The sequence below is a fragment of the Podarcis raffonei genome, chromosome 13 (genome assembly GCF_027172205.1).
Source record: "Podarcis raffonei isolate rPodRaf1 chromosome 13, rPodRaf1.pri, whole genome shotgun sequence".
NCBI lineage: Eukaryota > Metazoa > Chordata > Lepidosauria > Squamata > Lacertidae > Podarcis > Podarcis raffonei.
Window position 1 is genome coordinate 8,767,175 of NC_070614.1, and position 23,133 is coordinate 8,790,307.

General features: G+C 45.9%; 2 protein-coding genes across 8 annotated transcripts in view; both read right to left on the minus strand.

Annotated features, from left to right (window-relative positions):
• The window catches only part of SLC20A2 (solute carrier family 20 member 2), a 106,010-nt gene extending 103,242 nt beyond the window's left edge, over positions 1 to 2,768 (minus strand). For 6 of the 7 annotated variants that reach the window (XR_008327354.1, XM_053363027.1, XM_053363025.1 and 3 more), the window contains exon 1: positions 2,667 to 2,768. The gene's annotated coding sequence lies outside the window, so the exon portion shown is untranslated. Of the gene's footprint in view, positions 1 to 2,302; positions 2,326 to 2,666 lie in introns of those variants that run through there. The other variant, XM_053363023.1, reaches the window with a different exon arrangement.
• A 3,286-nt stretch (positions 2,769 to 6,054) lies between these two features.
• Positions 6,055 to 12,935, minus strand: SMIM19 (small integral membrane protein 19). Its single transcript, XM_053361687.1, has 3 exons — positions 12,699 to 12,935; positions 11,437 to 11,561; positions 6,055 to 6,536 (listed from the first exon to the last, which is right to left on the minus strand). Exons 1-3 carry the CDS (start codon positions 12,860 to 12,862, stop codon positions 6,469 to 6,471), a joined length of 357 nt encoding a protein of 118 aa, XP_053217662.1. The 5' UTR covers positions 12,863 to 12,935; the 3' UTR covers positions 6,055 to 6,468.
• Between the last annotated feature and the right edge of the window lie 10,198 nt (positions 12,936 to 23,133).

The following is a 23,133-nucleotide window of genomic DNA, read 5'->3' on the forward strand; positions in this document are numbered from 1 at the left end:
CTTTCAGGACCCACCCAAAAATATTAGATGAAACTTGTCTATAAAAGACTCGGCCATGACACATAAAATAGGTCTTCAGGCACAGAAAAAAAAAACTGCCTACAAACTTTCCTTACAGTGCAATCCTACTTAGAAGTCCTACTTAATTCAATGGGACTTACTTCCAGGTAAGTGTAGTTAGGAATGCAGTATTATTTTGTGTGTCCTTCAAATAAGGCAGGAACCTTAAAGGGGAACACAGTAATAACTGCACTTCTGAACCTCTTTGTAAATACAGTGGTACCTCGGGTTAAGTACTTAATTCGTTCCAGAGGTCCGTTCTTAACCTGAAACTGTCCTTATCCTGAAGCACCACTTTAGCTAATGTGGCCTTCTGCTGCTGCTGCGCTGCCAGAGCACAATTTCTGTTCTCATCCTGAAGCAAAGTTCTTAACCTGAGGTCATATTTCTGGGTTAGCCAAGTCTGTAACCTGAAGCGTCTGTAACCTGAGGTACCACTGTATATCTTAGGGCCTAACTGGATATTGTTAGTGGTTAGTAATGTTGTGCATAGTTTGACATAAATAATCAGTGCAGGGCTAAATCAGATTGGAACAATGGCATGGGGAGAAAAGCTCCCATTGGTGGGTATTTATGTATTAAAACTCATGCATGCCAAAGCTAGCCACACAACTAACATCAAGCCTAGCCTTGCCTGTCCAGTCACATAACATGGAAACAATGCTTAAAATTAAAAAAAAATTATTATCTTTACAAAGCAGCACAGGAATAGTTCAGGCATGCCTACTCTCTACTTTATGTGCAACAACCCCTCCCAGATACAGCAGCGTACCACTTCCTCAACAATTTAGGTACCTTTTTATAGCAAATGTTGGCCTGACTGCCTTATGAAGAAGAGCGGGGGGGGGGGGAGCGAGGGAATAGGGCTATAACTCTGACGGTAGGCATTTAAAATCCTGAATGAATTAACGTGCCCTTAATTTTAAACAAACATGCTTAAGATCATACATAAGATTAACAGAAAGCGAGTCACTTAGTGCAGGGATGCTTAGCTAAGCAGCCTTTCCGACCAGAAAAACCCCCTTCAGTTCCCACCTATCATCTCTTTTTGCCTCTCATTTTATGAAACTTGAGAAATGGAACACACATAAATGAGATTATCTCTGCTGCTGCTGCTCACCCTCCCCTTCAAGACGAAAAGGGGAATCCATCAATCAATCAAACAAACACAGAAAAGAATAGTCGATACAACCTCGACGCTGGGTATGAACTGACTGAAAAAGGTACTCCGTCCCAGCCAAGACAGGACAACCAGGGGACATTTCACCAAAAGGTAAAACAAAAAATTTTTTTCCTTCCAGTAGCACCTTAAAGACCAACTAAGTTAGTTCTTGGTATGAGCTTTCATGTGCATGCACACTTCTTCAGATACACTGAAACAGAAGTTGCCAGATCCTTCTATATAGTGAGAAGGTGGGGAGGGGTATTACTCAGAAGGGTGGTGGGAATGGGTGATTGGCAGATAGCTGTGATGAGCCTGTTGACGACTCTTAACGACTGCAATAGGTCTTACAGGAAAAAGCAAGGGGTGAGAAGGTGAAAAATGGCTTTGTCATGTATAATGAGATAAGAATCCAATGTCTTTGTTCAGACCAGGTCTCTCCATGGTTTTAAGTTTGGTAATGAGTTGCAATTCAGCAGCTTCTCTTTCCAGTCTATTTCTGAAATTCCTTTGTAGTAGAACAGCTACTTTGAGATCTTGTATAGAATGTCCTGGGAGATTGAAGTGTTCTCCTACTGGTTTCTCTGTCTTGTGATTCTTGATGTCCGATTTATGTCCGTTTATTCTTTGGCGTAAGGTTTGGCCTGTTTGTCCAATATAGAGAGCTGAAGGACACTGTTGGCATTTGATGGCATATACAATGTTAGACGATGAGCAATTAAATAGTCCCGAGATGGTATGTGTGATGTGTGATCTGGCAACTTGTGTTTCAGTGTATCTGAAGAAGTGTGCATGCACACGAAAGCTCATACCAAGAACTAACTTAGTTGGTCTTTAAGGTGCTACTGGAAGGAAAAAAATTTTTTGTTTTGACTATGACAGACCAACACAGCTACCTATCTGCAAAAGGTAAAAAACAGTGATAACAGTTGAACTTTTTTGGGGGGGGAGGAAGGGGGCGGGAAAGGGCTGCATGTGGTGCATCCTGGCCGGCGAGTCAAGGAACTGACACAACCAAGTTCTCTTCAACCGAGGAAGGGAGAGAAGCGACACGCAAACCTTCATGGAGGGGATGTGCACCTGGCTTCAACGGGGCAGGTGAGGCGTCATTCCGTTTTTATTCGCTGGGGGTGGCTGTGGTTTCTTCTCCCACCCCGCTCCCCGGCCCCCTCGCACGCCCTCGCCGCCTTCTCCCCGCGCCGCTCGCTATTCACACGAGACACGCGGGTCTCAGCCTCGACACGTGAAGGGGGAAAGGAAAGCGGCTGGCGGGGGGGGTGTCGCGGGGAGGCCGCTGCGGCGGCGGCGACGCCGGTCCCAAGCCCGAGTGACTCCTTCGGGTCACCGTGACCGGGACGAAGGGGGGGGGGACGCGGCCCGACCGCGTCTCCACACGCCGCCGTCTCCACACACGCGCTCGCGCCCGCCCGCTCTCTTCACTCACCGTCCCAGCCATGCGCTCTGCAGACCCGGCGCCTCGCCTGCCCGCCTCCTCTCTCAGGCTCTCTCTCTCTCTCTCTCGCTCTGCGTGTGTGTGTGTCACGCGCCCGCGCGCGCGCTCTCTCTCCTACACAACGGGCGCCAAGCACGCCGGCAAGGACCCGGATGTGCACCAGGAAAATAAGATCGCGGTTTTTTTTGGGGGGGGGGAAATAGGAAAGCGCCGCCGGAAGCGGAAGAACCACGGAGGACGAATGGGGTAACACCCCGCCGCCTGGGTGCTTCTGGTTTTAGGGGGGGGGACGGGACACGGATAGGTTCCCCGGAGCCTCGTTTGGCGCGGATAAGAGCTTGGGGGTGGTTTATTTGTATAAATAAAATAATAAAATATTTTATTTATTTATTTATTTATTATTATAATATCCATCCAACAAACCTATTATTATTATTATTATTATTATATCCATCCAACAAACCTATTATTATTATTATTATTATTATTATTATTATTATTATTATTATTATTATTATTATATCCATCCAACAAACCTATTATTTTTATTATTATTATTATTATTATTATTATTATTATTATATCCATCCAACAAACCTATTATTATTATTATTATTATTATTATTATTATTATTATTATATCCATCCAACAAACCTACTATTATTATTATTATTATTATTATTATTATTATTATTATTATTATATCCATCCAACAAACTTAGACAGCATCCTAAAAAGCAGAGACATCACCTTGCCGACAAAGGTCCGTATAGTCAAAGCTATGGTTTTCCCAGTAGTGATGTATGGAAGTGAGAGCTGGACCATAAAGAAGGCTGATTGCCGAAGAATGGATGCTTTTGAATTATGGTGCTGGAGGAGACTCTGGAGAGTCCCATGGACTGCAAGAAGATCAAACCTCTCCATTCTGAAGGAAATCAGCCCTGAGTGCTCATCTGGAAGGACAGATCCTGAAGCTGAGGCTCCAATACTTTGGCCACCTCATGAGAAGAGAAGACTCCCTGGAAAAGATTTTCTCTTTATTCAGCTCATAGTGGTGATGAGGAATGGAGGTTCCCCCAGAATATCTGCTTTATATACTGTATTTTTCACTCTATAGGGCACACCGGCCCATAGGGCGCACCTAGTTTTTTTTTGGGGGGGGGGGAATAAAGGGGGGAATTATTTTCCCCCTCCAGGCCCAAGCTTCCCCCGACCCCAGCCCCCAGAACAGGCTCCTATTCGCAAGCCTTCAGAGCCTGGCGGGAGTAAAGGGTAAAGGTAAATGGAACCCCTGACTATTAGGTCCAGTCGTGGCCGACTCTGGGGTTGCGGTGCTCATCTCGCTTTATTGGCCGAGGCAGCTGGCGCACAGCTTCCTGGTCATGTGGCCAGCATGACTAAGCCACTTCTGGTGAACCAGAGCAGCGCACGGAAACGTCGTTTACCTTCCCTCCGGAGCGGTACCTATTTATCTACTTGCACTTTTGACGTGCTTTCAAACTGCTAGGTTGGCAGGAGCAGGGACCGAGGAACGGGAGATCACCCTGTCGCAGGGATTCGACCCGCCGACCTTCTTATCGGCAAGTCCTAGGCTCTGTGGTTTAACCCTCACTAGATATTAGGTCTGATAAATAATTCTTAACGTGCATCCTTGTAAGAAATATATTTTAAAACTTACTTGCATGTTACCCATCAAAATGCTGTTCGCTCAGGAAAAATAAGCTTCACACAGACCCAACTTTAAATGCATTTTACTGTTAAAAATAAAATACAAAAACATTTTATACACTGAAAGTACGGGAGCATTTTGCAAGGGCAAGTGTACAGCTGCTACCCAGGGCACAATAGTACCAGACAGTCCAATGGAAGTGATACATTATATTACAATAATACTATGTAGTTGTATATTCACAAGTGATACACTAGGACAGGCATTGGCAAACTCGGCCCTCCAGATGTTTTGGGCCTACAACTCCCATCATCCCTAGCTAACAGGACCAGTGGACAGGGGTGAAGGGAGTTGTAGTCCCCAAACATTTGGAGGGCCAAGTTTGCCTATGCCTGCACAGGATAAGAAATTCACTTGATTCACTTTCCTTTTTGTTGTTACTACACAATCACTGAAGTCGCTACAGCCAAGATTGGCAAGCTCCAAGCTCCCACAATATAGCACCCAGAAATGCAGATCTGGGGGTAACTTTTATATCTACAAAAAGCTGCCCCAACATGATGTGAACATCAGCCCTTAAACTGCTCATCTGATTGATTACACTTGTCCAAACAGAAAGCTCATCTGTGCTGCAAACGTAGGAAATCTGCAAAGGATTGCAAAGAGGGGTCATGGTGATATAATAGAGACCAAATCCCAAGTATAGAAGGATAGACTACTGAACTCCATCTGCAGTCCAAATAGGAAACTCTTTGAATAGTTGTCTCACTACAGCCAAAGCATTAACTTTCACGCCAGAAATGCTATTGGAAGTGGAAGGGAGAATAAGGAACTTTGGCTGTGATCAGATACTTGAGCACATTACTTTCCTAGAAGTTTTTTATGCACAGGACAGCAGTTCAGGAGACGTGGGGCATAAACAAAAAAAATTTGGCAAGTGTTGGAAATGGCTATTTAACACTAGAGAGAAATTTGTTAATCTGCTCTTTTTCTTTTTAACCATAATTGGAAAGTCACCACCTACTTAGGGATGCAATTCATTGTTTAATTCGTCACATGTTTATGTTTTCAAACATGCCTCGAACAATTTTTTCACATTTCTTCCAATATTTATGAGCACCTGCATATAAATTATTTGCAACACCTAATCACTCCATAATTCCACCATAATCAGTTTTGTCTGACATATTTGCAAATACATTTATAACTGACCATTAAAGGTGGATCTGTATTCCAAGCAGTTCTGGCTGTAATCACTCAGAACAGTTTTATTACCTTGTGCTCCAGCTATGTAACAGTGCCGAATTAAAGTGCCATTTAACAACCCAATAAGAAAATGTGCTCACCCCATAAAGAATTGCAGCTTTGCTACTGACTTAGTCAAATGGGCATTTCTCCAAAAACATTTTCAGTTTATTTTAGTTCTAATTAGGACCACAGACTACCCAGGCACAACTACAGTGTTCCTAAGTAATTTTATCTGGAAGTATCCTGGCTTAAAAACAACAGCAGCTGCAACAACAATGGAACTTAACAAGATTAAAACAGGAAGACAATTAAAACAGGTAAAAAAAATATTCATGCCCTGCGGAGCCTCCACCTGAAATTGACTTCCTTAACTACTTATTGTTTTATCCACCACTGTTTAAACCAGGTCAAAAAGGAAAATTTGTACATTCTAATATTTTTATCTCTTCATCTATATTCTATAACCCAAACAAGACATTTGGTATTTATTGTGAGCCTCTAAGTATATATTCTGTTTTCTGCCAGCACCAACTACTTTATTAACTGCACTGAGGCACATCAAATGTCATGTGCCTTTCTCATCCCTTTTGAATGGGAATTGCTGTGATACCCACACTGAACGTCCCAACAGCCCTGCTTTAACTTTATCTACTCCTACTTTTACTGGAAATCATTTGTAAAGCAAACTGGAAAACAGGGCCAATATGTATCAGCCATGTTCATTTTCCCGATTTCAGAAAATGCTCGCTGTACATTTACATATGTCTTCTCAAGGCAATAATTACGAATACAAATCACTATACTATTCAAGTCGCATTGAAAATGACTACATCCCAAACTTTCCATCATCCTCTCAGCTTCAGAGCTTTGAGACTTCATTCCACCAATAGCTGTACACTATCCGTCTGCTTTTGCGGCTGCTGCTGGTGATCATATTTCCTTGCTAGAAAAATAAACACATTTAGATATATTAGACTGCAATTCTAAACGTAACAATAATAACAATAATAATAATAAATTTTATTTATACCCCGCCCTCCCCAGCCAAGACCGGGCTCAGGGCGGCTAACAACCAATAATAAAAACAAGTTGATTAAAATACAATTTAAAAAACAAGATTAAAATACAACATTAAAACATTAGGATGCAGCCTCTTCACAGGAGGAGAAAGGAAAAAGAAAGAGAGGGAGGGAATCAAATTGGCTCCAAGCCAAAGGCCAGACGGAACAACTCTGTCTTACAGGCCCTGCAGAAAGAAATCAGATCCTGCAGGGCCCTGGTCTCATGAGGCAGAGCGTTCCACCAGGCCAGAGCCAGTGTTGAAAAGGCCCTGGTTCTGGTTGAGGCTAATCTAACTTCCTTAGGGCCCGGGACCACTAGGGTGTTGCTATTTATGGACCTTAAGGTCCTCTGTGGGGCATACCAGGAGAGGCGATATTACTAGAAACTAAGCCCTACTGAACTCAGTGGGACTTGCTTCCAAGTAAACATACAGGGAATTGTTAAATTCCTATTGTAAGATTCTGCCCCCCTCAAAAAAACAGCAACAACATGTACCGTATTTTTTGCTCTATAAGACTCACTTTTTCCCTCCTAAAAAGTAAGGGGAAATGTGTGTGCGTCTTATGGCGCGAATGCGGGCTGCGCAGCTATTCCAGAAGCCAGAACAGCAAGAGGGATTGCTGCTTTCGCTGCGCAGCGATCCCTCTTGTTGTTCTGGCTTCTGAGATTCAGAATATTTTTTTTCTTGTTTTCCTCCTCCAAAAACTAGGTGCGTCTTATGGTCTGGTGCGTCTTATAGAGCGAAAAATACGGTAGTTACTTCAAACCCATTGTTTATCTGTTAGCTAACAAACTAATTCAGCACAATACACATTCAGCAAATTCCAATGCACACATTTTAGGATAAAAAAATTGCCTTCCGTCACGAGTGCAAAATGTCCACATTTAATAGTAATTGTTACTGGCACATCATTTAGCAATTTAAAGTCATAGAAGCAATAGATGCAAGCACATGTCCAACAATGGCAGGCAGTAAGAAGTTGCAAAATCACATCCCCAACCTGCAAATAAAGTTTGATACTAAGGTTATATATGGAATGATGTGTTGTTTTTCAGAGGGGTTTTTTGGAAGGAAAAGTTGGGGATGTAATGGGACACTGCCAGTAAGAAAAATCACTCGCAAACGAGAAACCCATTGTAATCCTGCAACCTAGATTCTGTAAACTGGTTTACATCCGTAGAATAAAAAATGGGAAGCTTGACAAAAAGGCCAAGAGTAGCCCCCCAAAAAACATGTCGCTCTCGGAAGACGCAAGATCTACCCACTCTGGAAGAATGGCAGATGAAAATGATCGACTGTATGGGACTGGCAGAATTGACGAGCAGAATCCGTGACCAGGGAGAAGAGTCGGCTGAAGAAGATTGGAAAAAAATTAAGGACTATTTACAGAAACATTGTAAAATTTAAGAAAGTTAGATGGTGTTGGATTGAAATTGAGAGGTTTCTAGCTGCAATAATATATAAGAACATAGATGGGGAAAAGAAAGGGTTTGAAAAATAATGTTATAAGCTGTAATGCTTTAAATGAAGGATTTGCTGAACAAATAATCTTAATTGGGATACAAGAAGGAGAAGTATGAGGAGGTCTGAGAAATTTGTTATTTAAAAGTATGGTTTATGAATTTTATGCCTGTGTTTAATGTTTCTGTTTGTTTGTTTGTTTTGTTTGTTTGTTTGTTTGTTTAAAAAATTGGAAAATTTAATAAATATTCCTTAAAAAAAAAAAAAAACATGTCGCTCTCTATCGCAGGGAAACCTGGACACTGGCAACTTCTTGTTTTGTTTTCTGTGTTTGGCTTTGAGCAAACCTTTGGGCACATCAGTCTTGCAGATATTCCTTTTGTGTTCATTATGCTGAATGGAGAACCTCCTTTGGAGAGTACCTGCACCATGATTTCAAAGGATAAATACTGTCCTCCTATATACGAACATCAAGCCAAAGCAACACCAAAACAGAGAGGTATCAAGCAGTCTTGGGGTCTGCAGAAGTACAAAAAAAAGCCTTTTTCTCGCAAAAGCCAAATGAAGCTACTACAGAACACTGAGCATCTGTTAGGGCAGGGGTGGCTGGACACATGGAAATCCCATAGAGGAATTATCCTGGAAAAAAGCATGGCTGGCCGGCCCCCTGAACAGCACCCTGCAACATTTACTTGCAAGTCCCACTTGTACACCTACTTGTTTCTGATCTAGGCTGGCTGAACATCCATTTACCAGGACATCATAACTAAAATGAACACTACAGTGGTACCTCGGGTTACATACGCTTCAGGTTACAGACTCTAACCCAGAAATAGGACCTCGGGTTAAGAACTTTGTTTCAGGATGAGAACAGAAATTGTGCTGCAGCGGCGGCGCAGCGGCAGCAGGAGGCCCCATGAGCTAAAGTGGTGCTTCAGGTTAAGAACAGTTTCTGGTTAAGAAAAGACCTGCAGAATGAATTAAGTTCTTAACCCGAGGTACCACTGTACTCCGCTCTCATTAACAGTAAATAGGAGGTGAAACATATGAAATGTTGTATGCCCTTATGACCACATGATCATAACAGCCTACTGCCCATCTAGGCGGTAAGGTGGCAAGATTCACCAGCATAGTTAACCAACTGCAAATTCTGGAACATCCATTGGGATTTGTGACTCCCCTTATTCACAAGCTATGCTGCATCCTGTATACTGACTGACATTCCACAATATACTATAGTTTTGACCATGGGTAGGCAAACTAAGGCCCGGGGGCCGGATCCAGCCCAATCGCCTTCTAATTCTGGCCCATGGACAGTCTGGGAATCAGTGTGTTTCTACATGAGTAGAATGTGTCCTTTTATTTAAAATGCATCTCTGGGTTATTTGTGGGGCCTGCCTGGTGTTTTTACGTAAGTAGAACATGTGCTTTTATTTAAAACGCATCTCTGGGTTATTTGTGGGGCATAGGAATTCATTCATTTCCGCCTCCAAAATATAGTCCGGCCCTCCACAAGGTCTGAGGGACAGTGGACTGGACCCCTGCTTAAAAAAATTGCTGACCCCTCGTTTTGACTTTTTGAAACATCCTTCTATTACGAGTTTTGAAATATCCTGAATGTTTATTTCTATTTTGAGTCTCCTTTTGACATATATTCAGTTATGCAGTGCAATAAAGAATAGAAGCTCTGTATCTTTAGAAGCTCTGTACAGTGGTACCCCGCTAGACGAATGCCCCGCTAAACGAAAAACGCGCAAGACGAAAGGGCTTTCCGATATTTTTTCCGCTTCGCAAGACGAATTTTTCTATGGGGCTGTCTCGCAAAACGAAAATTTTTTCGTGGTCTCCCGTTTTTTTTTGCCTTTTCTGAAAGGCGCTAAGCTGCTTATCTGCAAATTGCCGTTTATCCGCTAAGCCGCTAAGCCGCTAAGCCGCTTATCTGTCAACTACCGCTTATCAGCTGATCAGCTGATAAGCGGTGCTCCGCAAGACGAAAATCCCTGCAAGGCGAAGGCACCCGCAGAACGGCTTAATTTCGTCTTGCGGGGCACCACTGTATCTTTAAATATACAACAACAATAACCTGTCTGGGTTTCCCCAGCCACTCTGGGTGGCTTCCAGCAGAATATAAAATTATAATAAAACTCGAAACATAAAAAAATTCCCAATACAGGGCTGCTGCCTCCAGATGTCTTATAAAAGTTGTGTAGTTCTTTATCTCCTTGACATCTGATGGGAGGATGTTCCACAGGGAGGGTGCCACTACCAAGAAGGCCCTCTGCCTGGTTCCCTGTAACTTTTATTATTATCATTGTTATTTATTATGATTATTTATTGAATTTATATACCACTCTATACCCACAGGGGTCAGAACGGCTCACAGAATTAAATCAGAATATAAAACCGCAAAATACATAAACAACAACCCAATAACACACACACCCACACCCCCCGAAAAAACCACATTTTTAAAGGAACCGCCAGGCAGCCTTCGGAGCTGGACCTCAGTGCCCGGGCTGAATGATGGGGGTGGAAAAGCTCCTTCAGGTACAGTGGTGCCTCGCAAGACGAAATTAATTCGTTCCGCAATTTTTTTCTCCTTGCGAGTTTTTCGTCTTGCGAAGCACGGTTTCCCATAGGAATGCATTGAAAATCAATCAATGCGTTCCTATGGAAACCGCCTTCAGACCAGGTCCGGGGACAGTCTGTCCCCTGACCTCTTCTGAAGGCTGGGGGGGGGGACAAGGGCTTTTCTTCCCACCGCCAGCCTTCAGAAGGCTGTTCTGAAGGCTGGCGGTGGGAAGAAAAGCCCTTCTCCCCACCTCCCGCCCCGCAAGCTCCGGGGACAGGAGGGCTTTCCTCCCGACTGCCAGCATTTTAAAAGCCCCCAGGACAGCGGAGACTTCTCCGCTGTCCCGGGGAGATTTTAAAATGCTGGCGGGCGGCAACGAAGGTTTCGCTGCCGCCCGCCAGCATTTTCAGATCGCCCCGGGACAGCAGAGAAGTCTCCGCTGTCCCGGGAAGGCAGGCGGGGGGAGCAAAGACTTTTGCCCCCCGCCGGCCTTCAGAAGAGGTCTAGGACCTCTTCTGAAGGCCGGCGGAGATTTCCCTATGGGCTTTCTCCTTGCGAAGCAAGCCCATAGGGAAATTCGTTTTGCGAAGCACCTCCAAACCGGAAAACTCTTTCGTCTTGCGAGTTTTTCGTTTTGCGAGGCGTTCGTCTTGCGAGGCACCACTGTATCCTGAACCAAGGCTTTAATTCAACGCTTTGAATTGTGCTCAGAAACATACTGGGAGCCTGCCGATGGAGTATACCTACCGATAGAGTACATCTCTAGCTGCTGACGTAGACGGATTTTTTTCACACTATCGTAAAAGTTTGGTTCAGGAGGTACTTCTACAGCAGGAGGTAGCGTAAAAATCCTCATGATCTTCCTTTTATTTCTAAAATCCAAGAGGACAGGCAACATGTAAACAATAAAGTAATAAATAATAAAGTGTCATATCATGTCTCCTCTGGTTGTAAGTGGCAAGATTAGGTCACCAATGAATTAGGAGGCAGGGGAGCAATTTGCAGAACCATGAAATTGTGCAGCAAGTCTTACCGCCACTGCAGGATACCACCATTACCCCCTTCAGAGACTATGTTTTATATTATTATTATTATTATTATTATTATTATTATTATTATTATTAAAGACCACACAGGCTGACCCCACTCTGAACATCGCACCCCATGCTTCCAAACGCACTTCACGCCATGATCACAACTGCCTTTTATACATTATTTGCCTGTACCATAAAACGTCTCCAAAGCTTAAAAGAAAAAACCCCACACAAAATCACTCAAAACAACAAGATAGAGAAAAATCCACACAACCCTACTTTGAAAACACACAAAGCAAAAAAAATGAAACACTCAAGCAGATTCACGCCACCTCAACTTCCCAAGCACCTGCGCGGGCTTCCTTTAGGCAGGCGCCGGAAAGAGCGCAGGGCAGGCGCCCTGCTGGATCTCAAGTGGCGGGAAGTTCCGAAGGGCAGGCGCCGCCACACTAAAGACGGTGGGTGGGTTTCCCAACCGTGCACAGCGGGCGTCTCTGCCGGGGCCCTGCTGGATCTCGAGTGGTGGGGAGTTCCAAAGGCCAGGCGCCACCATGCTAAAGGCATCTCTGCAGGCGACCTGCTGGATCTCAAGTGGCGGGCAGTTCCGAAGGGCAGGCGCTGCCACGCTAAAGGCGTCTCTGCAGGCACCCTGCTAGATCTCAAGTGGCAGGGAGTTCCGAAGGGCAGGCACCACCACGCTAAAGGCAGTGCGGGAGTCTCTGCAGGCACCATGCTGGATCTCAACTGGCGGGGAGTCACAAAGGGCAGGTGCTGCCACGCTAAAGGCGTCTCTGCAGGCGCCCTGCTAGATCTCAAGTGGCAGGGAGTTCCGAAGGGCAGGCACCACCACGCTAAAGGCAGTGCGGGAGTCTCTGCAGGCGCCCTGCTGTATCTCAAGTGGCGGGGAGTTCCGAAGGGCAGGCTGCAGTGACGCCGACCTATACTGGCCCCGAAAGAGAGCTGGGGGAAGCCCACCTGCGCGCGTACACCAGCAGAGCCAGGCTGGCCAGCACGGCCAGCAGGTAGACGTTGGTGGCCTCGTTCCAAGCCTCGTGCACCGAGTAGTCCATGGGGGCCGCGGCGGCGGCAGCAGCGCCCCCGCCGCCCCCGCTCTCGCCCAGCACGCGCGCCCCGGCCATGGGTGAGAATCCGGGGGGAAGATGCGCCCGCAGCCGGGCAGGGAAACAGGGAGGAAGAGGCCGGCGCCTGATGTCACGTCCTGCGGAAAGAGCCCTGGATTTGCAAAGAAATGCGATTGCAATGCCGTCGCGCGCCGCTGCTGGCTTCCGGGTGGCTTGGGACGGAGGTTTGCAAGCGCATTTTTGGCACACGCAGTGCCGGATTTACGTATAAGCTAAACAACCTATAACTTAGGGCCCCACTCTCTTGGCCCCCCCCCAAAAAAATTAAATTTTATTGAGTTTTGATAATACAAAAAGAAAAAACCACTACCAATACACCGTAGCTGTCAACGTTTCCCTTTTTTGAAGGGCAATTCCCTTATTCCGAATAGGATTCCTCGTAAGAAAAGGGAAAAAGTGACAGCTATGCAATACACACAAAAATAAACCACTATTTACAGACTTTCCATCACCACACCCTACGACTCCCCTCCACAACTCCTCGACTTCCTCATATGTTATATTCAATGCTATCGTTGCAATCATTAGATTTTTGATTTAATATCTTTAAAACGTGCCTTTCCCACTTCACTCCTTTAGTCTAAGCATATCAGCCTGTTCTTTTTTGAACAGTGTTTATCCATGTATTCTTCAAAACTTTTGGAGGCCCCAAAAATTTTTACAGGGGAAAATAACTCCAATCTCCAGAAGAATACTAATAAAGGGGGGAAAAGGGACGATGGATTATTAAAATGACATAACTGTCAGTGGGTAATTATTATTACTTCCAATATCTTTGGGTTAAAATCTTTTCATGTGCAAGTAAGCCCCAAGACCTTATTCCGGATATACAGTGGTACCTCAGGTTACATACGCTTCAAGTTACAGACTCCGCTAACCCAGAAATATTGCTTCAGGTTAAGAACTTTGCTTCAGGATGAGAACAGAAATCGCGCAACAGCAGCAGGAGGCCCCATTAGCCAAAGTGGTGCTTCAGGATAAGAACAGTTTCGGGTTAAGAACGGACCGAATTAAGTACTTAACCTGAGGTACCACTGTATTGTGTTTAAGATTAGGAAGCTCTGATTTATAGAATGGGGATGATAAAGATAACGTGTAACCTTAAATATGTAGTATGGGAGAGTATACAGTGGTGGCCTCCGGCTTCTTCCAAAAACAGCCTCAAATGTGGCAAAGGGGTGCAATGTTCCTCACTGCCAGAGAGGCCAAGATTCAATGCTGACCACCAATCATGAAGGCTGAAGCCTTATCCTTGCCAGGGAATCGTTTGCCTGCGTCCCCAGGGCCGAAGAGAGAGCAAAAAGCACCAGGAAAGATTCTTCTTTGGAGAAAAAAAGTTTTATTGAAATCTGTGCACAGAGGTGGCCAGTGGGATCGTTCCCAAAAGACTGGCCCATAGATACAAATAAACAAGCATCTTTATACCTGAGAGTCTGCCCATCTCTTCCCACCTCTTCAAATTCTCCAATCAGCTAGCAAGGTTAAGCTTATTTCCTTATATGGTATATAGCTATCTGGCTAGCTAAGCCCACCTCCTTCCCTTGTTCGTGTGCTCCTCTCTTGCGTTACTGCAGCAAAGAGCATGTGCAGAGAGTACTGCAGTTTCTACTTAGCTGAGAGAAAAAACAGGAAATGGGCTTCCCTGCTAGCCAGCAGAAAGAGGAAGCTGGCCTTTCTGCAAAGCCGCTGCTCGCTGTCTGCTAGCCGGCAGAAAGAGGAAGTGGGCCTCTTCCAAATTCAGCAAAGCAGGATAGTAAGCAATTTTAACAGAGCAATTTAGAAAACAATTTATCAGAGCAAAACAATTTACTTTAGAAAACAATTTATCAGAGCAGAGCAATTTACTTAAATATAAAATACAGGGAATACCTTCCCTCTCCCTTCACTCCCTCCTCTTCTTTTGGGACAACCTATCTCCTAGGTTCGTCCTGGTCTCTCGGGTTTATAATCCTGGGGAAGAGCAATAAGGGCCATAATTCTTTTTGCATCACACCTTGTAAGCATTGCACGAAGCAGGGTATACAGAGGCAAAAAAGCAGAAGGATTAACAGCGGCCTTGCTAATAATACCACAATATGCCTGAGCCAACTGCCATGAGGCAGCCAGGAACATACCCAACCCCACAGATCACCTCCTGTAGTTTTCAGCAGGTTCCTGGCTATCATTGTTTCCATGTGATCAATGGTGGCTGAAATGCTGACATTATTATCTGGGACATATCTATTTTATTGCTGAAGGGCCCACTGATACTCGTGCTCTATCAGCTGCCTTGCTTCTTGGGAGGTTGTGTCCCACCTCTCTGAGGAGGAGCCTATTATCTTAACCAATTTTCCCACCTGTCCTTGTGGATGCTTAATACTCTCATGATTTCTTCCCAACACACTGTATCCGAAAGGGGCTTCTCCCTCTACATATATTAACATATACCCACAGGAATATATATCCACCCTTGCAGAGGCCTGACACACAGAGTGACTATATCAAAGAGTTCTGGCCCCAATATCAAAAGTCCTGGCGGTGCCTCAGAATTTGCTGGAAAAAAGTCTCTACGTTGGGGACGCTGCCCGCGGGCGTCCCTCCCATCCACTTGTCCAGCCGTCTGGCGCTCTTCTGGAGATGGTTAGCTTCAGAGGATCATCAGGATTTGGTGTAACTGTCCAATCTAAAATAGCCTTCTTCACTTAAGTGTGGTGGACCCAAGGGGTGAGGTAACAGCAGTGGGCCTGGGTCCACCTGTTAAGAAAGAGAAAAAATCTCGGGAGAATTACTGCACATAATTATCAAACTGCACATTTTGACTAGCATGGGGGGTTATTGCAAAACTGAGTGGACAAAGGCTGGTCCATTGTCAGATCCTATTGACCTAGGTAGTCCATAGCGGGGAATGATCTTCTATAACAGGCACCTGGTTACCTCGGACGCCCCCTCAGTTCTGGTAGGCCAAGCTTCAACCCATCCTGTATACGTGCAGACCACCACAAGCAGGTAGCGGTATAGTCCACAGCGGGGCAATTCAGTGAAATCCACAACAAGGTCTTCCATGGGTGCAGTTCCACTATGCTGAATCCCCGGGGGAGCCAAGGGTCCGGTTCTGGGATTATTCTTTTGACATAGCGGGCACTTCCTGGAAATCTGGGCTGCCAGTTGATAAAGGTGGGCTATGTAGAAGCACTGCTTCAGCTGTCTGGTTGTGGCATCTGGTCCCATGTGGGTGGACTCATGGTATCTCTGAGTAATCTGCCGAGAAAGGGACTCTGGAATCCATATTCTGTCATCATGAGTAAGGTACCACCCTTCTTTAGACATGGTCAGCCCCTGGGCATCTGCAGTGTCCCTCTCCTTTTGGTGTATATTGGCTTATCAGCGGTGTTCAAGATCCTTCCAGGGACCAGTGCTCCAATAACTGACGCGGGAGCTGGTTCCCGGGCTGCTTCCTTGGCCACCCTGTCTGCTAGTCGGTTTCCTCTGGCCACTTCTCCTAGTCCAGTTTTGTGTCCATAACAATGGATAACTGCCACTGCCTTGGGCTCCCATACAGCATCCAGAAGGTTCAATAAGGCTTGTGGGTGGGCCACCTGGTTTCCTCTGGAGGTAAGCAAACCTCTTTCCTTCCATAAGGCTCCATGGGCATGTAAAGTCAGAAAGGCATACTTAGAATATAAATGTTTATCTTCTGTCCCTTTGCTAGGGTCAGGGCTCTGGTGAGCGCTGTTATTTATGCCAGCCAGGCCGACGTTCCAGGCGGGAGTGGCTGCACTTCGATCACTTGGTCTTCCAAGGCTACCACTGCATAGCCTGCCTTCCGCTGTCCAGCCTTAATAAAGCTGCTTCCATCCACAAACCATGAAGGCCAATGGGGGTTTGCTTCATCTTTGAGGTCAGGCCTGCTAAAATATTCTTCATCATCTTTGCTTGGGAGAGGAAATAGGTACCCTTCATGTCAAGCAGAGCTGGGACTGCATGCGGGGTCACACAAACAGTGTCTTGGCCAAAAATAAATTTGTCTGCTTTGTTCAGTAGGGTGGCTACTGCCACAACTGCTCTCATGCACGGCGGTAAGCCTTGTTCTGTAGGCGTCAGGCGCTCAGATAGGTATGCCACTGGCTGTTGCCAGCTTCCCAATTTTGGCACAAAACCCCTTTCGCTGTCCCTTGGTCCTCATCCACGAATAGAATAAAGGGTTTCTCAGGGTTTGGGATGCCAAGCGCTGGGGCTTGCTGTAGTGCCCTCTTCAAATCCACGAAGGCTTGCTGTTGTTCTGTGCCTCAAACAAAGGGGTCTCTCTCAGTTCCTCTGGTTGACTCATGTAGAGGCTTGGCAATGATGCTGTAATTAAATATCCATATCCTACAAAATCCTGCAGACCCCAGAAAGCCACGGAGTTCTCTGCAGTTCTTTGGCTCTGGTATCAGGATAATAGCCTGCTTCCTTTCTTCACTGGTAACAAAGGGGTGTTTCACTGTGATTGGCATTGCCTCAAGATCCTATGTTGGAGCAGTCGCTCTAGATGCACCCACACTCCTTCAGTCGCCCTTCGTGGGATGGGATACTTATTTACTGCAACAGGATTGACAAATGGCTTGGGCTTCACAATTATTGGTGGGATATTCTTTGCCATTCCTGGGGGGTTACCTTCAGCCCATACCGCGGGGTTCACTTGTTCCAGAATACTGGTGGGGATGGGTCCCTCCTCTTCTTTTACCATCATGAGGCGCCAGTGCTCCCTCAGGGGTGCCTCCACAACCAGTTCCCCAAGTGACATAGTGGACAATGTGGCTTCTCCCGATGGCTTAAAAATAATTTGGGCTTGCAACTTTACCAACAAATCTCTTCCTAATAATAGAATAGGGCATTCTCTCTTCCAGTGCCCTTCCTGTCGGCAGATGGCGCACTGATTCCGTCCGAGACGGCTTCGCCCTCCTCCCCGGGCACTTCCTCTTTCCTGAGGGGTGGGTGTGGTAGCCTGTAATGCCATCAACTTCCTTGTTTGATACTTCTCCTTTTTTCTCTGGGCCTCCTCATCTCTCTAATTGTAAGTGGTTTGAGCTATTTCCAACATCTATTCCAGCCCATGGCCGATGAACCCCTCAGGCTTCTGGATTTTTTTCTTTTGGCGAATATCGGACGCTGCCTGAGCTACAAAGGCAGCCTTTATAATGGGGCGTTGGCAATATCATCTGGGTTCTCCTCAAAGGTAGGGTTCTAATTTCTCCAATTGCACACATCAGCACTTGAAAAAGGCACATGTTGGACTGTATAAGTGCATGGTGGTGCTTCCCCACCCTGTCCTGGGGGGCTGGTGGGTCATACACTCTGCGTAGAGGCATCATTGCAGTCCCACCCTTTTTCTGTGCCTTATGGGACTTATGGAGGGACGCCCTGGTTGCTGCTTCTATCCATTCCTTCTGCCATTTCTTCCCTTGTGTTGGGAACATCCTGCTGCTGCCAACAAATGGGAACTAACATCCACTTCTTTCGCATAGGGTTGTACATACTGTTGCAATCTCAATTGTCTGATACTGTGTCCACATTTTTCCTTTCTTTGCTAACTCAATTAGTCCCTTCATAAACTCTTCATCATCCTCTTCCTCTTTGCTCTCTAATTCATCAACCTTGGAGGGTTCAGGCTGAGGGCCGGCTCCTCCCTGGTCCTGGGGCCCTGGGCCTCGGGGATTCGCTAGAGGGGCAGTTGGTGGAGCATAGGGTGGCGGCGGTTTAATGACTTCCCCCTCTTCTCCTTCCGGTTCTGGTATCACCGGGGGGCCTTTCTGACTTCCCTGCCGGTTGGACTGCACAAATTGTATTTTGTGGGGCGTCGCCTCGGCAGGCTTTCAGCCACGGTGGATTCTTTTCTACATTGATTTTCCAGGTAGAAATATAAGGGATCTGGTCTGGGTGGACGTTCAAGATATTTTGATATAGTGGGTTGATTAGTTGCAAATTAAATCTGCCCTCCGAGGGCCAATTAGTTCCTTGGGTGGGCCAATCAACCTCACATAATGTCCTCATCCTCTCTCTTCTCAATTTGATCCCAATCATCATGCTTCGTAGCTGCTTTCCAGTTGGTTAAAAAGCATTTCAGAGGACTACGTTGGCTTGCCCCAGGCCCCATTTTTTTTTTTTTTTTCAGATACTCCGCTCCTAACCGGGCTTAAGATCCTTTCACACACCAACCACTACAGACTGTGACTTGGCGAACTCTCGTTGCCAAGAAATGCACAGCCCTGCAATCGCTCGGCCAAGGGGACGCTAAGCCCCGGCCCACACTTGACAATTCAACCACTGGAGTATCTGACATGCAACATACAAAACACACCCCAATATAATTCCAACATGCAACACACAAAACACACCAAAATAATTCCAACATGCAACACACAAAACACACCAAAATAATTTTCCCTCTGTTTCCCCTTTCCCCAACCTTACTGGCGGCACTCTACTGCCACCTCTGTTTCCCCTTTTCCCTTTTCCCGTCCCTGTCTGGCGGGGCGGCACCTTATTGCCACGGCCAGTTCCCTTGTTCCTTTTCTGGCGGCACTCTACTGCTCACAGCCAGACCCTTTATCCCTTTTCTGGCGGCACTCTACTGCTCACAGCCAGGTGAAGCTGTCCAGGCTTCCTACCACGCCCTTTCCCTTAGGGCTTACCTGTTCCGCTGCGGACCCCTCCTTTGGCCGTCCTCTTTTCTCCCTCGACCAGGTGTCTCACTCCGGAGCGGTGTGGCCGGCTCCCCCCACGAACAGGCAGGGGTGCGCACTTGGAGCCGCGAACGCCGGTCCGGGGCTGTTCACCTAGGTCGGGCCTGGCCCTCCCCGGCCCCCTGGGGTGGGGCAATTCCCGGCCAATGCACCAAAATGAAGGCTGAAGCCTTATCCTTGCCAGGGAATCGTTTGCCTGCGTCCCCAGGGCCGAAGAGAGAGCAAAAAGCACCAGGAAAGATTCTTCTTTGGAGAAAAAAAGTTTTATTGAAATCTGTGCACAGAGGTGGCCAGTGGGATCGTTCCCAAAAGACTGGCCCATAGATACAAATAAACAAGCATCTTTATACCTGAGAGTCTGCCCATCTCTTCCCACCTCTTCAAATTCTCCAATCAGCTAGCAAGGTTAAGCTTATTTCCTTATATGGTATATAGCTATCTGGCTAGCTAAGCCCACCTCCTTCCCTTGTTCGTGTGCTCCTCTCTTGCGTTACTGCAGCAAAGAGCATGTGCAGAGAGTACTGCAGTTTCTACTTAGCTGAGAGAAAAAACAGGAAATGGGCTTCCCTGCTAGCCAGCAGAAAGAGGAAGCTGGCCTTTCTGCAAAGCCGCTGCTCGCTGTCTGCTAGCCGGCAGAAAGAGGAAGTGGGCCTCTTCCAAATTCAGCAAAGCAGGATAGTAAGCAATTTTAACAGAGCAATTTAGAAAACAATTTATCAGAGCAAAACAATTTACTTTAGAAAACAATTTATCAGAGCAGAGCAATTTACTTAAATATAAAATACAGGGAATACCTTCCCTCTCCCTTCAATCATGGCTCAGCCAGGAGAGCCTGACTCTTATCCTCAGGGTCGTGGGTTGAAGCCCCACTTTGGTTGAAAGATTCCTGCATTGCAGGGGGCTGGATTGTCCTTGTGGTCCCTCCCAGCTCCACAATCCTATGATGCTAGATAGATAGATAGATAAAACTTTATTCGGCTATAAGCCCACAAGGTAAAACCAATCAATAAATAAAATAGCATTTTACATTCTAAAATATCAACTAAAATATTTCAACGCATAATCTCCTTCACGTTACATACAATCTCTAGATGTACCATATTGTGGCCTTGAATATAAAGATGGTGGATAGAGTTTACTAGATTTTAATAGTCATGCAGCATTCCATGAAGTCTTTTATATGAAAGAACTGAATTCAGGAATCTGGCAACCTGTAATGTTCTATAAGAGTCAATGTCCTGGAGTAGATAGACTAGATGTAATTCAGGTGGTTTAGCAACAGTTTCCAAAACGATTGAACTCAGAATCCTTGATCGGGGAACAATATATAAAGGACAATTAAACAAGATATGATAAAGGGATTCTATTGATTTGTTGTCACATGCGCATAAAACAGAGGTTTTACCGTGAGAAAATCTATTGCTCAGCACATTTGAGGGGAACACATTAAATTTGGCTCTAACAAAAGCGAATCTATGCGACGCAACCGATAAGGTAGACAGATATCGAGGTATCTGGGACATAAATGTAATGCCCTGATTTATCGGGGAACATGTACCTCCACCTGTAGTAAGATTTTGTTGCAAATCAACCTCCGCCAATCTTTGTTTGATGACCTTTTTTGCTGTAATTAGATCTAAATTTAGTATATCGGAAGGCGAGATTCCATAAGACAACAGTTTGGAATGGATTTTTGTTGCCCATGGGCTGGTAAATTCATCTCTCCAAAGGCACTGAATAAGATGGTAATTGGGCAATTTATGCCAAAGGGACAGCCAGTAATTAAAGGCATGTCTCCACATCAGGATCTCTAAGGAGGGGGTCTTAAGTTCTAAGCGAATAGCCGAGTTGCTTACACAGGAGGGTAGTTTCAAAAGGCGTCTGAAAAAAAGATTTTGCAATGTCACCAGAGGCATGAGGTTTACAAAAGCGCCCCATAGGCCATAGTTGCAACCACTATGATGCTAAAGGAAGAGTGGCCTAAGCTCTGCCACAAGCTCCATAGCGGTAGCAGCACCCCTTCTGCTCTGCTTTCGTTGGGACTCCTAAGTAGTGGACATACTATCAAAGGCTCATTGGCATGGATAGCCAAGGCCATCACTACCAACAACGCTCTTTGGAAAAGAGGACAGTGGATGGGAAAGGCCTCCTGAGAGGACCGTACAGTAAACTGGGTGCAAGATAGTACAAATAGTCAGAATTGGCCCTTGCATGCACATCTGATTAAACCTGTGGGGCCTGATTCAGCCAAGTGAAAGGAAAGCTGAAGGCTGCTTCTGCGGGGAAAGGGATGGGCAGGGAGACGAAGAGCCCCACCCTCCTCTTCTTCTGCAAGGGGAATAACTAACAATATAGGAGAAAAACACACAGAGTGAATTTTTCACAGCTGCACAGCTGCTGTTGTTATTTGAGTTTATTTATTGAATTATTTAAGCATGCAAAATAGGGCACGGATGTAAGGGTTGATGGGTCCAAGTAGGCATGATGGAAGCAACAGTATTTGTTCTTTAAGTGTGTCTGCCACATTTATATGTGAGGAAGCCAGAATCAAGCAGCAATCCAACAGAATAAGAAATCTAGCCACTGCTGTCTGCATTACTGACACACATCTAAAGAAGCAGGTAAGTTTTGGCACTTTGAAGTCAGTGGTTTTTATTCAAACAATGTTCCCAGTTGTGCCTCAGCTGTGTCATATCTACGGGAAACTGACAAGAATAGACCCACATCCCATGTCATTCTGGCCTCCTTCGCATGGCTGTCAAGTGTCCCTTATTTGAAGGGACAGTCCCTTATTCCAGCGCCATGTCCCGCTGCTGTCCCTTATTCATGGATGTCCCTTAAATGTCCTTTAAATGATGTCCCTTAAATTTCAAAGGAAGCAACTCCTCTCCCTCCCTCCCTGCTGGCCAGGGAGGAGGGAGGCTCCAAGTGTGTTGCTTGGCTGTGTTGCTCACCCAATAAGAAGTCTAAGAATGACTGGGGGGTGGAGCATGCATGCCTTGTGTGTGGCTAGTTAATGCAAGCTGAGGGGGTTTTTGAATGCTGGACGCCATTTTGTTGCACGTGCTGCTGCAAACTTTGCAGTGCAAAGCCAGGCTGGGGAGCCATCTTAAGTTGAGGCTGCATAGGCCTTGTGGTGCATGTGATTCAGATTCTATTCAGTTGAACCTCTGGTTACAAAGTTGGTTGGACAGTGTTCTCGAAGCTACCCAGCATGAGTTTGACCAGACTGCAGGAGGACGGGAAGACTGGAGTGCCTGGAGCAGGTGAGGCTGCAGGTCCCTTATTTTGGTTGCTGGTCCCTTATTTTCAAGGCTGCTGGTCCCTTATTTTCAAATCTGTAAGTTGACGGCTATGCTCCTTCGGGAGAAAGGGTGAAATATAAATTCAATAAATAAAATAATTATAAGTGAGTGTCCGGCTTGCAAACGTTCTTTGGAAGCCAAGCGTCCGACATGGCTTCCTTCTGAGTGCAGGAAGCTCCTTCAGCCAATCGGAAGCCGCCCCTTGTCCCCCCCCCTTCTAGAACCCACCGCTCTCAACCAACTCTCAACTGCCTCCCCCCCC

What these genes read in the sequence shown, in the direction of transcription:
- SMIM19 (XM_053361687.1), bottom strand. Translation starts at nt 12,862, where the DNA reads ATGGCCGGGGCGCGCGTGCTGGGCGAGAGCGGGGGCGGCGGGGGCGCT. An exon ending in CTGCTGGTGTACGCGCGCAG is followed by an intron (nt 11,562 to 12,698) that starts GTGGGCTTCCCC and finishes CTTGGATTTTAG; the next exon opens with AAATAAAAGGAAGATCATGA. An exon ending in GCTAGAGATGTACTCTATCG is followed by an intron (nt 6,537 to 11,436) that starts GTAGGTATACTC and finishes TTATTTTTCTAG; the next exon opens with CAAGGAAATATGATCACCAG.